Source organism: Cyanistes caeruleus, chromosome 20, assembly GCF_971803275.1.
Source record: "Cyanistes caeruleus chromosome 20, bCyaCae1.hap1.1, whole genome shotgun sequence".
Classification (NCBI taxonomy): Eukaryota; Metazoa; Chordata; class Aves; order Passeriformes; family Paridae; genus Cyanistes; species Cyanistes caeruleus.
This window is the reverse complement of record NC_141720.1, coordinates 4494300-4508890: the sequence shown is the minus strand read 5'-3', so window position 1 is coordinate 4508890 and position 14591 is coordinate 4494300. Positions and strand designations below refer to the sequence as shown.

Genomic DNA, 14591 nt, shown 5'->3' with positions numbered 1-14591 from the left:
TTCCGGCCCTTAATCAGCTCCAGAGGGGCTGGGGGGGGCACGACAGAGGGGGAGAAAAAAAAAAAAAAAAAAACCTCTGGAAAGAAAAACTCATTTCCTGCGACAGAAGAAAAAGATAAAGTCTGGATTCATTAAAGTGAACTTTACTGGGGAGAGACGGGAAAGAGCCAAACACAATGTCCTTGAAATTTCCTCCGCATGGCTCCGTCCACGAAAACAGGATAAAGCCGCTTCCGCTGTCTCTGCTGGAGTGCACTGGGGGGAACTGGGGCTGGGGGTTTGGTTACAGGCAGTCGAGGTGGGTGCAGACCTGCTGGAAAACCTCATCCACGGAGCCCTCGGCGTTGAGCTGCGTACAGAGGGGTTAGCTGGGGGACTCGCCCGAGGGCTCTCATCCAAGAGCAACTGGAACTCTTCCAAGGATGTATTTTGACCATGGGTGAAGAGACCAGGGCTCATTTAGGGCAAAGGGGTGTGGGCCATCCTTGGAGGGGGCCGTGTTAGGAATGAAAGGGATCAGGCCCACCCCAAACCAGGCAGAATTTAGTTTTCCTGATTCCCTCGTCATCCCCATCCAACACTTCCCCTCCCCTGGGACACAAGCCCCAGGCTGTGGGGCTGGAGGGTGCTGGCATCAGCCACATCCCCGCTCACCTGGCGGACAATGCCTCTGCTCTTGTAGAAGGCAATGACAGGCTCAGTGGCCTTGTAGTAGGTCTCCAAACGCTTCTTGATGGTCTCCTCATTGTCATCCACCCTCCCGCTGGTCTCGCCTCGCTTCAGCAGGCGTTTCACCATTGTGTCCTTCCCCGCATCCACGTAGAGCAGCAGCGTGGGGGGGGCGATCTGTGGACACAGGGGACGTGGCTGTCACCACACTGAGCTGGTGTGGGTCTGGTTTGGTTTGGGGGGGTGGTGGTCAGCATGAGGGTCACAGATGTCCCCATACCACCCTCTGCCTCCCTCCGCTTTGGTCTGGGAGCCACCAGGACACTGTTCCAGTGGCCTCTAGGGCCATGTAGAGGGAGGCAAAGGGACACTGTGGCCAAGCCCTGGCTCTCTGCCATCACCATCATGTCAGCACTGTTGTCACGCTCTGTCAGCCTGAGGACACCCTGGTCCCTCCCACTGTACTCTGGGCACAGGCTGTCCTGAGGCAGGGGGTCTGCTGCCCAGTTTAGACCCTTCTGGGATGTGATCTCTGCTGGGATGGGGAGGCCGGGCTGCTGCTGGATTGAGTCCCTGTGCTAAGCTGGTGTGTGGCATGGCCCAGCACGGCACCAGTCCTCACCTTCTTTTCAAACTCCTCTCCCTGCTTCACCTCACGGGGGTATCCGTCGATCAGGAAGCCCTTGGACACGTCTGCTTTGGCCACCATGGCGTCCCGCAGCATGTCCAGCACCGTGTCCTGGAGCGGGGAGGACAGAGCTGCTACGGCTGATAGGGGACAACACGACTCCCACCCAGCACCCCAACCCCTGCTGCAAAGCCCACCCTGGGGTGGCAGGGCCAGAGATGCCTGAGCCATGTGCCAGCCATTACTGTGGTATCTGGTGTCACTGCCACCCCTGCACACCCCACCATGTGGCAGCTGATGGCTGGTGAGGACTTACCAGGGGCACCAGCTCTCCCTTCTCCATAATGGCCTGCAGCTTCTTGCCCCGCTCTGAGCCTGAGCTGACCTCTGCACGCAGCAGGTCCCCCGTGGAGAGGTGGGTGTAGCCATACTTCTGCACAATCTTCTCACATTGTGTCCCTTTCCCCGAGCCAGGGCCACCTGCAAGGCACATGTGTGTCCCAAGCCATGGGTAAGGAGAGGGAGAGGTGCATGGGAGCAGGAGTCCCCAGAGCTCAGTGACATGTCAGTTGGTGTCCCCAAGACCAGCACCAAGTGGATGGACAGAGCTCCTCCTGAAGTTGCCCAAGTGCTTGGGTGTGGCATGGGCTGCTGGGAATTGGCATATGAGCACCACATCCTGATGGCACCCAGGGCATCAGCACCCAGGGTTTTGTCACATTACCCCCAGGGGTTTGTTGTCACATCAACCCCCAGTGGTTTACTGTCACATCAACCCAGATGCTGCCACCCCACGCCTGGCCAGAGGTGCCTTCCTGATCTCAGCATACCCCACGTGGCCTTGAGGAGCCAAGCTGGAGCCATGGCCATCCCACAGTGCCTGGGAATAGCCCAGTCTCAGTCTCCAGCCTTGTTTCCCCAGCCCAGAGGCACAGGGAAAAGGCCTGGACTGACCTCACCAGTGACAGGATCTGGACACAGACTTACCCACCACAAAGATGATTTTGTGCTGCTTGAGCTTTTCTGGAAGAGAGAAAAGAAAAAAAAAAAAAATTATCAAAAGCTAAAAGGTCCATGTGGGAGTGAGGTGTCCCCAGGGGGTGCCAGATCCAGGGCAGGCATCCCTGGGGATGGAGGGGACCGATCCAGGAGAGACCTGGGAGGAAGATGGAGAGGGAAGCAGACGTGTGTCCTGGTCACCTGGGCAGGTTGGGATGTCTGGCCACATCTGAGCACAAAGACCCCATGGCACCTTGGCCAATGGGGCTGGAATTCCAGTGCCACGTGGTGTCCCAGAGGTGGTCATTGTCCACGGCTCCCCCGTAGGCAGGGACTGGCCTCATCCATCCCTGTGGCTGGCTTCTCACCCCACTGGGCTAACTGGGGCTGGGGCAGGGTCAGCCACCTCGAGCATCTGGCACAACCCCAGCAGTCCCTGGAGCCCAGCATTGGTCCCTGGGCTTGGTGGCCGATGTGCAAGTGGCACTGACTGCCCCATCCCCTGCCCAGCACCCTGGCACAGGGTTCTCGCCACCTGTGGGATCTGTGCACCAACCGTGGCGTGGGGTGATGCCAGGGTGTGATGCCAAAAGGGGGAAGCAGAGTTAAAAATAAAGTTGAGCTGCTCTGGGGCCACTTTCCCATCTCCTGATTACAGCTGGATGAAATTTCAACTCCTTGGCATCCAGCACTCCCCAGGACTGGGGATGGAGCCAAGTGTCTGGCAGGGACCAATGGGATGTGGGACATGTGGGGGGGCTGGAGGGACATGGGGGATGGACAGAAGAGAGGGAGGCAAGGACACAGAGGCACGTGGAGGGGAGGAATGCAAAGAGAGCCAGGGCTGCACGTAAGGGGGACAAATGCAGGGGAGACAGAGGGGACAGAGGCAGGGAGGGAAGGAGAATGCAGAGGTGGTGGATGCAGGGGGGACCAAGGGGACTGATGCAGGGGGGATGGATGCAAGGGGACCAAAGGGGTTGGATAAAAAGGGGATGGGCATGCAGAGGGGATGGATGCAGTGGGGACGAGGGGGGTTAATTCCAGGGGGGATTGATGCAGGGGGCAACCAAGGAAATGGATACCAAGGAGACAGGGAGATGCAGAGGGAATGGATGCAGGGGACACTGAGGGGATGGATGCAGTTGGAATGTATGCAGGGATTCAGATCACTCACCTGTCGACATGCTGACGTAGTCCAGGCACAGAAGCACTTAAGGCTGCCAGGAAAGAGCAGGATAAACAACTCAGCACATCAGGTCACCAAGTGTCTGGGGAGAAACATTGGGGAGAAAGGGTCTCCCTTTTTGGCCATGATGGTGCCCAGCTCCAAGGCCAGGCTGGGGGGGATGGCATGGAAGACACAACTCCTGGCTCAGCCCTGGAATAGGGAGCTGAGGGATCTCTGCTTCTGCGGCCATCACTCACCTGGTTCCCAGCAGTCACCCTCCGCATCCGGCTGCGGTAAGGGCATCCCCATGCCGGGTGACGCGCGGTGACGTTGCCGGCTTCCTCCCCTGCCCTGCCCACATCCCAATGCCTGGGGTGCTGCCCGACAGCAGGAAACCCGCTTGGGATGCCCGGTGCCACCACAACAGCGAGTGGTGGAGACAGCACCCCCAGCTCCCCACGGGCTGCTTTTAGGGGGTGTCCTCAGGAGGGGGTTGCAGCACCCCATTGCACCCCAAAACCTGGAGGGCGTGTTTGGCCACCCCGCCTGCTCACACCCAGCCCCGCAGCACCCGAGCTGCTTGGCCACAGCGCGTCACCCCAAACCGGCTGGACGGGGTGCAGGCACGGGGCATCCCGTGGCCAGAGGAGCCCGTAGCCGCTGACAGGTCGTGTTACAACCTCGAAAGGGCAGGGGCTAAGAATGGCCGGACTGAAACCGGCACCGAGTCACATCCCACCAGAGCTGCCGGGACAAAGTCCTGAGATGGCCCCCACGGGGTTCGGGGGGTGCAGGACCCCCGGGACCCTGACTGTGAGGGTGCTGAGACTCAGGACAGCTGGCACCAGTCTTGGTGGGGTGATCGGGGTCTGCGGGCAGCCCCGGCCCTCAGTGTGAGCCGGGTGTCTGATCCAGCGCGGTGCCGGTCCCACGGCTGCAGGGTGAGGGTGATGTGGAGGTGACCGGGGAGAGCGCTGAGCCGCCCGGGTCGGGGCTGGGGAGGGGGCTGCAGGGTGGCCTTGTGGCTCCCCAGCCGAGGCCCTTTCTGGCTGCACCCCGGGGTGCCCCAGCGATCTCACCCCACCGCCAGCTCCAACCCAGCCCTCGCATTCCACGGGCAGCCAGCGCCCCGCAGCCCCTCCCTGGGACCCGAGCCCCTCACCGCCGTGCCCCCGCCACCGCTCGCAAGCGAGAACCGAAGCCTCCCGCTCCGCCCCCGCCCGCGGGGGTCCCGCACCGGCCTGGGCCGGCCCCGCGGGGGTCCCGCACTGACCTGGCCCCGCCGCCGCCCGCGCCGGGCCCGCCGGTACCGCTATTTATAGAGCACGGCGGCGCGGGGCACGCCGGGAGCGCGCGGCACCGGCGGCGCGAGCGAGCGGCGTGAGGGGACCGGGAGCCACGGGGGGACAAGGGGGGGACAGAGAGCGACGGGGGGGGACAAAGGGGGGACCGGGAGCGACAGGAGGGGACCGGGAGCGACAAGGGGGGCAGGGGGGACACGGCGGGCCCTGCGCCCGCCCGCACGGGCGGTTTAACCCTGCACCGCTCGGGGCGGCGGGTCCGCCTGAGGGGGCAGCCCCCACCCTGCCGGGCCTGGGGGCTCCGGGGCTCCCCGCGCCTCCGCTCCCAGCTCCTCGCACGGGAATGCTCTTCTCGTCACTGTCCTCATGTCGCTTCCCCTTTTCTGCCCCCATTCCGTTCTCATGTCCCTATCCCTGTCCCTAATGCCCATCCCTGTCCCTGATGTCCCCATCCTTGTCCTTGGTACCCTCATACCCCCAATCCATCCCCATGTCCCCACCCCATCCCTAATGTCCCTATCCAGTCCCCATGTCCCCATCCCTGTCCCATCCCATTCCTACTGTCACCATCCTTGTCCCTAATGTCCTTATGTCCCCATCCCATCCCCAGCTTACACATCCCTCCCGCCCAGCTCCCGGGGTGTAAAACCCCGGTGTGCTGTGTCCTTGTTAAGATTTGATTAGTGAGAGATATCGGATGCCAAAGCCAATAGTACATATTTTATTTAACAATAAAATGTGAGGTAGAGAAAGAAGTAGAAAAGAGGAATGGGGGTGGGAAGGTGGGGGGAGAGAGATCGGTCAAGCAGAAAATTATCACCACCCGTGGATCTCTCAGCATCTCGTTGGTCCTTCTTCACCCTGGTCTTCATGGTGGTTGGGGTCCCAAGGTTGTTGAAAACTTTTCACTATTTATACATTTTTGCAAATAAAGGCATTAATGCTCATTTGCTACACAGTTTATTTATTCCACTGGTTAAATGATTCCTTCTCTTCTAATGCTAATCCCATGCTCAGTCTTTCTCTTCTAGTTGGGTCCATGGTTGTGATCTCCCCCTGCCAGAATTACCTTTTACCCAGCTGGAGCTGATTCCATCCACCACAGTTACTTGGCTTTCCTTGTGGATTCTTTGTGTCCATTATCAGTGATACATTCTTCTTCCCCAGTTTTATTTACTACCCGTAATCTGAGATAATGCTCAGACAATAGTACCACCTTTATTTTATCTCAAATTCCTCTTACATATAATTTACATAAAAGTCTAAGGCATATTTGGCAGGGGGAAGAGGGGCTTCAGTGGCTGCAGATGCTGTCTATCCCATAACTGGGGGTGATTTGTTTGATACGTGTCTGAGCAGTTTCCCCTCCACAGTTTGTCTGGGTGTGTTATCCAGGATGTGCCAGACCAGAGCCAGTGCCATCGTGCTGCTCCCTTCTGTGCCCATCTCATGGCAAAGCCCTTCTGTGGCACCAGGCTTGGAGACAGGCAACTGTGATCTCCCAGTCCTCGCTCTTACCTGCCCTTCCTCCTCCTCTGTGCCTGCACAGGCCCTGTCCCAAAACCCTGTGACCCCAGGGCACCTGGCTGGGGGTGACACAATCTGGGGAGGTCTCAGCTGGCACCTGACACTGTGGAGGTGGCTCAGAGCTGGAGTCAGCCAGGGACTGGATGTGGATCCAGTGGAGTCCACCTGGACATGCTGGGCACCGTGCCACACCCTCCTGAGTGCCCAGGGACAGCACTGCTGTGGGCTGGGGGTCACTGCCATCATCCCCAAAAACCCATCCAGAGCCAGGGCTCAAGGTAACAGACTGCAGCAATATTTATTCCTGTACAAACAATTACAAAACATGGGTGCCCCACTGCTTCCCCCAGCACCGAGCCCCCCAAAACCCCAACCAGAGGGAAACTGAGGAATGGATTCCTGCCAAGGCCACACACCATATTTAGGTGCTTTCCCCAGATCACCTTCTCTGCTGCTGAGAAATTAATAACAAAGTCCTGTTCCAGCCACAGGGTACCAAGAGGCACCACTGCCCCCCATTACCTGCCCACTTCTAAATTGTTTATAAGCAGCTGCTGGCCCTTTGTTATCACTAATGAGCAGCCCCTGCTCAATCCTTCATCCAGGAAACCCAAGTACAATCCCCAGGATTAGAAGCAGGGAGAAAAAAAAGCCAAAACCCCCAAAAAGCTCCCCAAAAGCCCATCTTTCAGTTAGAAAAGCTTTTGGCAGTATGGGGCACAGCGGTGCTAGGAGTGGCTGATGTTTTTGGGGTGCTGGGACAGGGAGGGTGGCAATGTTGCCCCCATGGGGTCCCACCAAAAACTGTGGGGTTCTGCTGCAGGAAGGATGACTGAGGACTGGGGATGAGGAGGCTGGGGAAGGCAGAGGGGGGCTGAGCTCCAAGAGGGTATCTCCCCACCCAGATGGTTGGAGCAAACAATCTCTGTGTTGACCCCAGAAGTGGTGTAAACCAAAACTGGGCTGAGGGGACCTGGAACCCCCTTATAGGCTCACAAGGGCTGCAATGTGCATGGACCAGGATGGGGCAGGATATCATACCCAAGTATCCTGCACATGGAGGGAGGACACCCCAAATCTTACATTCACCACCTGGCCCCCAAAAACCAGCTCAAAACCCAACACATCCCAGGTGCAAGGAGCCACCAACGGCAGTGGTCCTGTGGGAGGCAGCTGGTGGCACCCTGAGCCAGGGCTCCCCCCACTCCCAGGGGGATGCAGGGGAACCCCCATCCATCCCAGCTCCAGGAGTCTACCCAGCAGGTGTGGGGCAGCCCCTAAGTCCAGGTGGGGTGGGAGAAGGTGATGTTGTAGAGGCCGGCCCAGCTGGCAAAGACCCTCTTCTCAGTGATGAAGCGGTGGTGGTTGCCCCTGCGGCTCCGCTCATTGTGGATGTAGGTTGTGCACTCGTCGGGGCCCTTGGGCTCGTAGTAGTGGTAGGGCAGGCGGCGGGGTGGAGGGTGGTGGCTGCACCAGGGAAAGAAACATTGGGTGAGCCCCATGGTGGGGTCAGGGAGCTGGGGTGGGGGCCTGGGGGGGTCTCCTCACCCACAGTAGCTGGGTGGCACCATGCCATAGACATGGACGGCATCGCACAGCTCCACCGCGATCACCATGGTGAACCAGCCAGTGCTGAGCCACGAGCGGGACTTCTCCCTGGGGAGGAAAAACAACAGGAAGGATGACAGGGGTGAGCTGATGTGGGCAATGGACCCCCTCAGTGTCCCCAACGTGCCTCAGGGACCCCCAGCTCAATGCTGCAGCCCATGAAGCAGTTCCAAGGGTCAGCTCTGTCTTGGGAACCTGGAGAAAGGGGGGGACAGCACAAGAGGTGGCTCTGAGGTACCTGTCCTTCCCTGTCTCTCCCCGAAACAGGTCATCAAACTGCTTCATGCGGCCAGGGGAGACAACGTAGGCTGTCATGTTGGGGAACGAGGCGCAGACACGCTGGATGATCTTCAGGAGGCTCTTCTGCATCTTGGTGGGAGGCCCCCAGAAGATGAAGATGGTCTCTGGAGTCTTGTTGACGAATTCCTGGGGCCGCTTGAGGACACGGTAGAGGCTGGAGTGGGCCACCACACGGAAGCTGGTCTTGTTGCCCACATCAGCATTGTAGCCTGTGGTGGGAGCATCGTTCATGCGGATGGTGCACTCGGCCCCGTCGATGACCGTGCCCAGGTGGGTGCCCAGGAGGTGGCTGGAGCTGGTGACAATGACGCATTGGTGGCAGCGGGCAGTCAGGGTCTGGTGATGACAAGTGCCGTCAGCAGGTGACTTGTGGTGTCACCGTGGACAGGGTACTGCTCCCTGCGGAGCCACTGTGCTCGGGAGGGGACAGTTTGGCCGGATGTCAGCAGAGGGACAGACCCCATGTCACCGCTGAGGCCCGGCCCCGCTGCCCAGCTCGTACCTTGTTCCCACAGACAGGCAGGTACCCGCTTTTCACCCCCCACTTCTTGAGGTTGGGGGGCCGGCGGGCTCTGCCCCGCAGGCGGCTGTAGGGGAAGACCTCGCTCCCGTTGCCGGAGCTGTAGATGATCAGCAACATGATCAGGGCAAAGAGGACCCCCAGGGCGGCGGCGCGCTGGCTCTGTGGGCAGGGGGAGAGCGTCAGCCGCTGCCCCCACCCCACGGGGTCAGCACCCACCCCACTCCCATGGCATTTCCAGCAGGATGCCTGCTGTCCCCAGGAGGTCCCCGGGGTGATTCTCTGGCACTCACCGCGCTGCCACTCATGTCTCCGTGCTGGCCTCAGCACGCAGTGATCCCCGGCGTCCCGAGCACCTGCGAGGCATGTGGTCACCCCCAGCCCAGACTTTCGTCCCCAGGCTGGTGGGAGTGCAGGATCAGGCGTACACAGGACAAGTCTCCAAGACCCCCTTTGAAGAGGAGAACAATCCCCCAGAATTGATGAGGGGAAAAGAAATGCTGTGGGCAGAGGCTGGGAAGACTCCGGGGTGTGGAAGAGCAACTTGTGCCTGGGGGATCCCCACGTTAAGCTGGGTCCAGGGAGAATTATCCTCCCTTTGTGGGGATGAAACCACTCAAACCACAGGGTTAGGGAGGGTTAACCTGCTGCTTGTGCAGTGAAATTCCATTAAAACCACCACCACAGGAGTCCTGGATCAGGAGGGAATGGAAGCAAATGACACCTGCCCCATTCAGCACATGCATTGGATTGCACCCAGCAGACTTGCAGGGACCTCTCCAGGCCCGGGACCCACTCTAACTTCCACTCAAAGCGGACTGACCCAGTTTAGTTTTGGGAGCCCTGGTTATCGAGCCCCAGCCATTCCGGGAGCGCTCCAAGCAAGTGGAAATTAAAAACCACCGAAGCCTCTTTACTAATTGTCACAAGGCAAATTATGCAACAGCCTGAGATCAACCCCTGGGGGGAGCTGACACCTCGAAACGCTCTCAGGGCTGGTGGTGGTGCCAGAAGGTACTAGCCCACCCGGGGAGCCCAGGTCATTGCCGGGCGTGATGATGATGGAGGGCTTCGTCGTGCGAAGGCTGGGGACGCTGTGGGACCCCCACTCCCGGACCCCACTTCGCTCCCTCCATATCTCTCGGGCCATGTGGGACCCCATGGAGGGCCTTACCTGCTGGGGACTCTCATGAGGAGTCCGTCACCTCCTGCGCCCCGCGGGCGGCGGGTGCAGCCTGCTCCCTCCAGCGGGCTCGGCCATGGCCGGGACAGGGGCTCACATTGCCGCTCTGCGGGAAAGGGCTGCTTCAGATCCAGCCCCCTTCCCCCGCCGGGGGTCCCCCAGCTCCGGATGCGAACCCTTCTGCCCACCGGGAAGGGAAAACCCGCCCGGCCCCGAGTGCCAACCTCCCGCCACTCCTACGTGCGAGTCCTCCCCCGCCCCGGGGAGCATCCCCCACCCCCGGCCGGGGCCACACGAGAGGGAACCGGACGCTTCCTACCCCTCCATCCCCGTTACACCGGGGGCAGGGCCGCTCTCCCGCCCGGCCACGGCGCGTTCCGCCCCTGCAGCGGCTGAACGGGCCCGGCCGGGACGCGCGAGGTCCACGGACGGCTCCGATACCACTGCCGGTATCGATATCGCTGCCGGTGTTGATATCGAGCCGGTATCGATATCGCTGCCGGTATTGATATCGTGCCGTTACTGATATCGCTGCCAATACTGACCGCCCCTCTGCCGCCGCCCAGGCCGGGTCCCAGTGCCGCCCTCTGGATCGGGAGAGCCGCTGGATCCTAGTGCCACCCTCTGGATCGGGAGAGCCGCTGGATCCTAGTGCCACCCTCTGGATCGGGAGAGCCGCTGGATCCTAGTGCCACCCTCTGGATCGGGAGAGCTGCTGGATCCTAGTGCCACCCTCTGGATCGGGAGAGCCCCTGGATCCTAGTGCCACCCTCTCGGGATCGGGAGAGCCGCTGGATCCTAGTGCCACCCTCTCTGGATCGGGAGAGCCCCTGGATCCTAGTGCCACCCTCTCTGGATCGGGAGAGCCCCTGGATCCTAGTGCCACCCTCTCGGGATCGGGAGAGCCGCTGGATCCTAGTGCCACCCTCTCGGGATCGGGAGAGCCGCCGGGAAAGGCCGGGACTGATCCCCCGGTCCCCGGGGAGGGGGGCAGCGCTGTCCGGCTGCGGCAGGAGCAGCACGCCGAGCCTGAGCCGTGCCGGTTCAGCGCATTGCAGGGATGCCGAGGTCTCCCCCGCGCTGGCCGGGCAGCTCAGGGCCCCGCTCGGGGGGTTTCGTGGCACAGGGAGAGGGCTCCAACGCTGGCAGGGACCTGCAGCCCTGACGCCTGTCCAGAGGGATTCTAGCTCTGCTGTGCCGGTGATGCTTTACCCTGTGCAGGGCTGTGGCAGCTGAGGCAGCAGGCAAAGAGCTTCGTGTGCTCCTCTGCTGCACTGCCCTGCAGGAAGCAGCCCCAGTTCCTGGACCACTCGCTCTGCACCCCAGCATCTGTACCCCTCCTGTCACCCCTGGCCCCCCCAGACACCACCGGACCCAGCCAAACATGTGGCATCTGTTTACATGTTCAAAGAGCTGCTGTGGGCTCAGGGCACACACTTGCCCTTGGCATGTCACATCTCTCCAGGGACATGGGAGCTGCCAGTGCCCTGTGACAGCCCAGCAGCCCTGAGCCCTGTGGGACCGAGGGTCACTCCAGATTGAGCACCCATCCTGCATAATTGCAGCTGCTGGTTCCCAAATAACCTCAAATGCTTTCAGCACCCTCTTCCCTGTTTAGGCTCAGCTCCACCCCCTTGTCACCTCCCCCTCTTATTTATAGCCTGGCAGCCTGTGATGAGCTATTGAGTATCCCCCCTCCCTCGCCCCCTGTCCTGTCCTGCAGCCACAAAGGGCACAGCAAGGGGCACCACTGAATTAAAAACCATTTTAATGGCCACATTTGCTTTGGTCTGAATCCAAGGACACTTGTGACAAGGCAACTCAGAGCTCCTAGGGCACATGTGGCTCCAGGGCTTCCCAGCTGAGGGGATACAGACACCAAGCAGCAGAAGGCAGAGCCTGAATCCAGCTGCCTGCACCCCACATCCAGCACTGTCCAGAGGGCACAAGTGGAGCAAGGACCACAGTAGAGCTTCATCTCTGTGAGAGTTTGCAGCCCCGGCAGGGCTGAGCATTTCTGCCCCATGTCCTGATGGAGTCTAGCAGCATGTCTAATCCAGCATTAAATATTCCTCCTAGTGGAGTGAGCAGAAAACCAGGTCTCCCTGGGTCCATCCAGGCAGGTGTTTGGAGCTGGTGGGGCTGCATGGGTCCAGCTCATTGCCCCCCATGTACCAACAGGGGGTTCCCAGCCCATCCACCAGCTGGGGAAACAGGCACTGCTGCTGCAGGCACGGAGACTCCCTGCTCCAGGGCTTGGCAAAAGGTGTCCAACCATGGCACTGGCAGAGCTGAGACATGTTGCTGCAGGATGAGAGCTGCCCTGCCACTGAACTTCCTGCTGCTTCACCCTGTGGCTGGCACCCTACCTGCCTGCCCAGGATGAGTGGTTGAAGACAATGTTGCTCCTCTTGGCCCAGCGGGAGAAGATGGCTTTCTCGGTGATGAAGCGGTGTCCGGCACGGCGAGCTCGCTCGTGCATCAGGTACATCTTGCACTCGTCCAGCCAGCCCTTCTCAAAGTAGTGGTACGGCACGCTGGAGTGGTTCTTCTCCCTGGCAGGAGGGGGCAGGCTGAGTGTGGGACTTGGGGGGACACCGGACCACCCCACAGCTGCCCCTGTCACCCCAACCACACCTGCAGTAGCTGTCGCTGACCATGCCAAAGACACAGATCTGCTCGCACAGCTCCATGGCCAGGATCATGGTGAACCAGCCCGTGCTCAGGAAGGAGCCGGATTTCATCCTGCAAAGCATGGTGGTCACACCGGAGTGGGTGGCACTGTGCCCCTGGCCCACCCACACTATGGCTGATGGATGGGAGGGACAGGAGGTACATCAGGGGGACCCAACCGGGCTCCTCAGGAGCCAGCAGTACCTGTTCTTCCCTGTCTCATTCTGGAAGACATCGTCACAGTATGCCATCTTCTCCTCGGTCAGGGTGTAGATCTGCAGCTGGGGGTACTTCTCTGTCACCTTCAGCAGCGCCTGGTAGGTTGAGCCCATCTTCTCCCTGCTCATCTTCTTTGCTGGCCCCCAGACAAAGTAGAGGGTCTCTTGGGACTGCTGGAAGAAGTAGGGCTGGTTCCCCAGCAGCAGAGGAACGCTGGTGTGTGAGACCACCCGGATAGTGCTGCGTGCCCCCACGTCCTGCTCATAGCCGGTGGTGGGGGCATGGTTCATGCGCAGGACACACTCCTGCCCGTCGATGGCCTGTCCCAGCTGGGAGCCCAGCATCTGTCCCGAGCTGGAGACGACGGCGCAGTGGTGGCACAGCGCTCGCTCCAAAGGCTGTGGGGAGATGCACCGTCAGCTCCTTCTCCCCCTGGACCCCTTTCCCAAAGGACAGCAAAGATGGGCCGAGCTGCCCCACCAGCCCCAGCGCCGCCCCATCCCCACTCACCTTCCCGTCGGGAACGCGGCTGTACCCCTGGAAGCTGCGGACGCTGGATGTGGCGGGGCTGTCCCGCAGCCCCGGGGGCTGGCAGCAGGGCTGCATGCGGGCGCGGTAGCCCAGCAGGATGTACAGCACGGCCACCACCATCGCGCACACCAGCGTGAGGAAGAGCCGGACCTAGAAGCAGGGCGGGGGGAGCTCTCCGGGCCTGCCCACGTGCAGCGGCCCCGCGCCGGATGGCGGTGGCCCCGTGGCCATGAGGGAGCTGCCGCTCGGGGGTGTTGAGGTGTGTTGGGATGCCGGGCCCGGCTCACTCCCTGCAGCGGCGATGCCCGCACGCCCTGCGGCTCGGCGCCCTCCAGCAGCGCTTTTAGGGCGAGCGGCTCCCCGATTGTGGCGGGGTCCCACCGGCCCCTCGCCCCTGTCCCACCCCCTACTCACCAGCGTCTTCATCCTCGGGGGGCTGGCGAATCACCGGGCGGGGTCCGGGGGTCACCGGGAGGGTGGGGACTCGCACCCTGCAAGCGGAGCGGGCTCAGCCGCGGCTCCCCGGGGTGAGGTCGCCCAGCGGGACCCCTCCGGTCCCCCAAGGCCCGGGGTTCCCCCCCACGCCTCGTGCCGGGACCTCCCCGAGGCCATTACCGGGATCCCCCCACGCACCCTCATTCCCACGATCCCCGAGGTCCCCACTCCGTGTCCAGATCCCCCCCGCTCCTCCGCGGGTGCCGCCCCGCCGGGCAGGGGTCGGGCCCGGGGTGTCCCCCCGGCGCGGCGTCCCCGGTTCCCAGTGCCGGCCCCACTCACCGAGCCGGGAGCCCCCCGTGCCGCCACCGGCGGGTCCTGCATCCCGCCCGGAGTGGGGCTGGCGGGCCGAGGCGGGGCGGAGCCGAGCGGGCACTGCCGGGACCGGCACCGGGACCGCCCCCGCCCCGCCCCGCGACCCGGCTCCTCCGGGGACCCGCCCGTCAGATCGTGCCCGGCGCACCGGGACCGACCCCGGCACCCACCCCGTGTGTCCCGAAAGCGATCCCCGCTCCCTCACTACCGTGTGCCTCGGTAGCGACCCCATGGCTCTTTCCTCCTCTTGCTCTGCCCTCTTAGGCTCCCTTCCCGCTCGGGGGTCCTGCAGCCTCCCGGTCCCCTGTGCTCTCCCACCTCCGTGCAGCACCGGCTCCCGATGAGCCCAGGGACACCACAAGGGTCCGGAATGGCTCAGGAGTGGGGCCAAGGCAGGTGAGACCCTCAGTACCCCAGACCCCATCAAATGGCTCCAGGGGGGTGCTCATCAC

At 61.7% G+C, this 14591-nt stretch overlaps 3 protein-coding genes across 15 annotated transcripts; all 3 read right to left on the bottom strand.

Annotated features, from left to right (window-relative positions):
- Window positions 1-127: 127 nt before the first annotated feature.
- Window positions 128-5006, bottom strand: AK1 (adenylate kinase 1). Of its 4 annotated transcripts, none has more exons than XM_086857940.1 (7): window positions 4741-5006; window positions 3474-3516; window positions 2285-2320; window positions 1614-1777; window positions 1292-1408; window positions 655-846; window positions 128-349 (listed from the first exon to the last, which is right to left on the bottom strand). In XM_086857940.1, exons 2-7 carry the CDS (start codon window positions 3481-3483, stop codon window positions 284-286), a joined length of 585 nt encoding a protein of 194 aa, XP_086714066.1. In that variant the 5' UTR covers window positions 3484-3516; window positions 4741-5006; the 3' UTR covers window positions 128-283. The 4 variants fall into 4 exon arrangements, with proteins under 4 accessions (XP_086714066.1, XP_086714068.1, XP_023793881.1 ...); XM_086857942.1 differs by lacking the exon at window positions 4741-5006 and adding an exon at window positions 4630-4710; XM_023938113.2 differs by lacking the exon at window positions 4741-5006 and adding an exon at window positions 3725-4693.
- A 1562-nt stretch (window positions 5007-6568) lies between these two features.
- On the bottom strand, window positions 6569-10962 carry ST6GALNAC6 (ST6 N-acetylgalactosaminide alpha-2,6-sialyltransferase 6). 10 transcript variants are annotated; one of them, XM_086857936.1, is made up of 8 exons: window positions 10639-10962; window positions 10452-10604; window positions 9898-10012; window positions 9017-9079; window positions 8706-8885; window positions 8142-8539; window positions 7844-7951; window positions 6569-7762 (listed from the first exon to the last, which is right to left on the bottom strand). In XM_086857936.1, the coding sequence occupies exons 4-8, from the start codon at window positions 9029-9031 to the stop codon at window positions 7573-7575; spliced, it is 891 nt and encodes a 296-aa protein (XP_086714062.1). In that variant the 5' UTR covers window positions 9032-9079; window positions 9898-10012; window positions 10452-10604; window positions 10639-10962; the 3' UTR covers window positions 6569-7572. The 10 variants fall into 10 exon arrangements, with proteins under 10 accessions (XP_086714062.1, XP_086714058.1, XP_086714056.1 ...); XM_086857932.1 differs by having other exon boundaries at window positions 9017-9174; window positions 10639-10952; XM_086857930.1 differs by having other exon boundaries at window positions 7848-7951; window positions 10639-10952.
- A 695-nt stretch (window positions 10963-11657) lies between these two features.
- ST6GALNAC4 (ST6 N-acetylgalactosaminide alpha-2,6-sialyltransferase 4) lies at window positions 11658-14201 on the bottom strand. Its single transcript, XM_086857939.1, has 6 exons — window positions 14107-14201; window positions 13744-13820; window positions 13309-13479; window positions 12784-13196; window positions 12544-12651; window positions 11658-12461 (listed from the first exon to the last, which is right to left on the bottom strand). The coding sequence occupies exons 2-6, from the start codon at window positions 13753-13755 to the stop codon at window positions 12272-12274; spliced, it is 894 nt and encodes a 297-aa protein (XP_086714065.1). The 5' UTR covers window positions 13756-13820; window positions 14107-14201; the 3' UTR covers window positions 11658-12271.
- Window positions 14202-14591: the final 390 nt, after the last annotated feature.

Coding starts and splice junctions, on each gene's coding strand:
- AK1 (XM_086857940.1), bottom strand. Junction 1,409..1,613: donor AGGGAGAGCTGGTGCCCCTG/GTAAGTCCTCAC, acceptor TCCCCGCTCCAG/GACACGGTGCTGGACATGCT. Junction 350..654: donor GCAGAGGCATTGTCCGCCAG/GTGAGCGGGGAT, acceptor CTCTGTACGCAG/CTCAACGCCGAGGGCTCCGT.
- ST6GALNAC4 (XM_086857939.1), bottom strand. Junction 13,197..13,308: donor GCCGCGTTCCCGACGGGAAG/GTGAGTGGGGAT, acceptor ATCTCCCCACAG/CCTTTGGAGCGAGCGCTGTG. Junction 12,652..12,783: donor AATGAGACAGGGAAGAACAG/GTACTGCTGGCT, acceptor CATGCTTTGCAG/GATGAAATCCGGCTCCTTCC.
- ST6GALNAC6 (XM_086857930.1), bottom strand. Junction 8,540..8,705: donor TGCCTGTCTGTGGGAACAAG/GTACGAGCTGGG, acceptor TGTCATCACCAG/ACCCTGACTGCCCGCTGCCA. Junction 7,952..8,141: donor GGAGAGACAGGGAAGGACAG/GTACCTCAGAGC, acceptor TTTCCTCCCCAG/GGAGAAGTCCCGCTCGTGGC.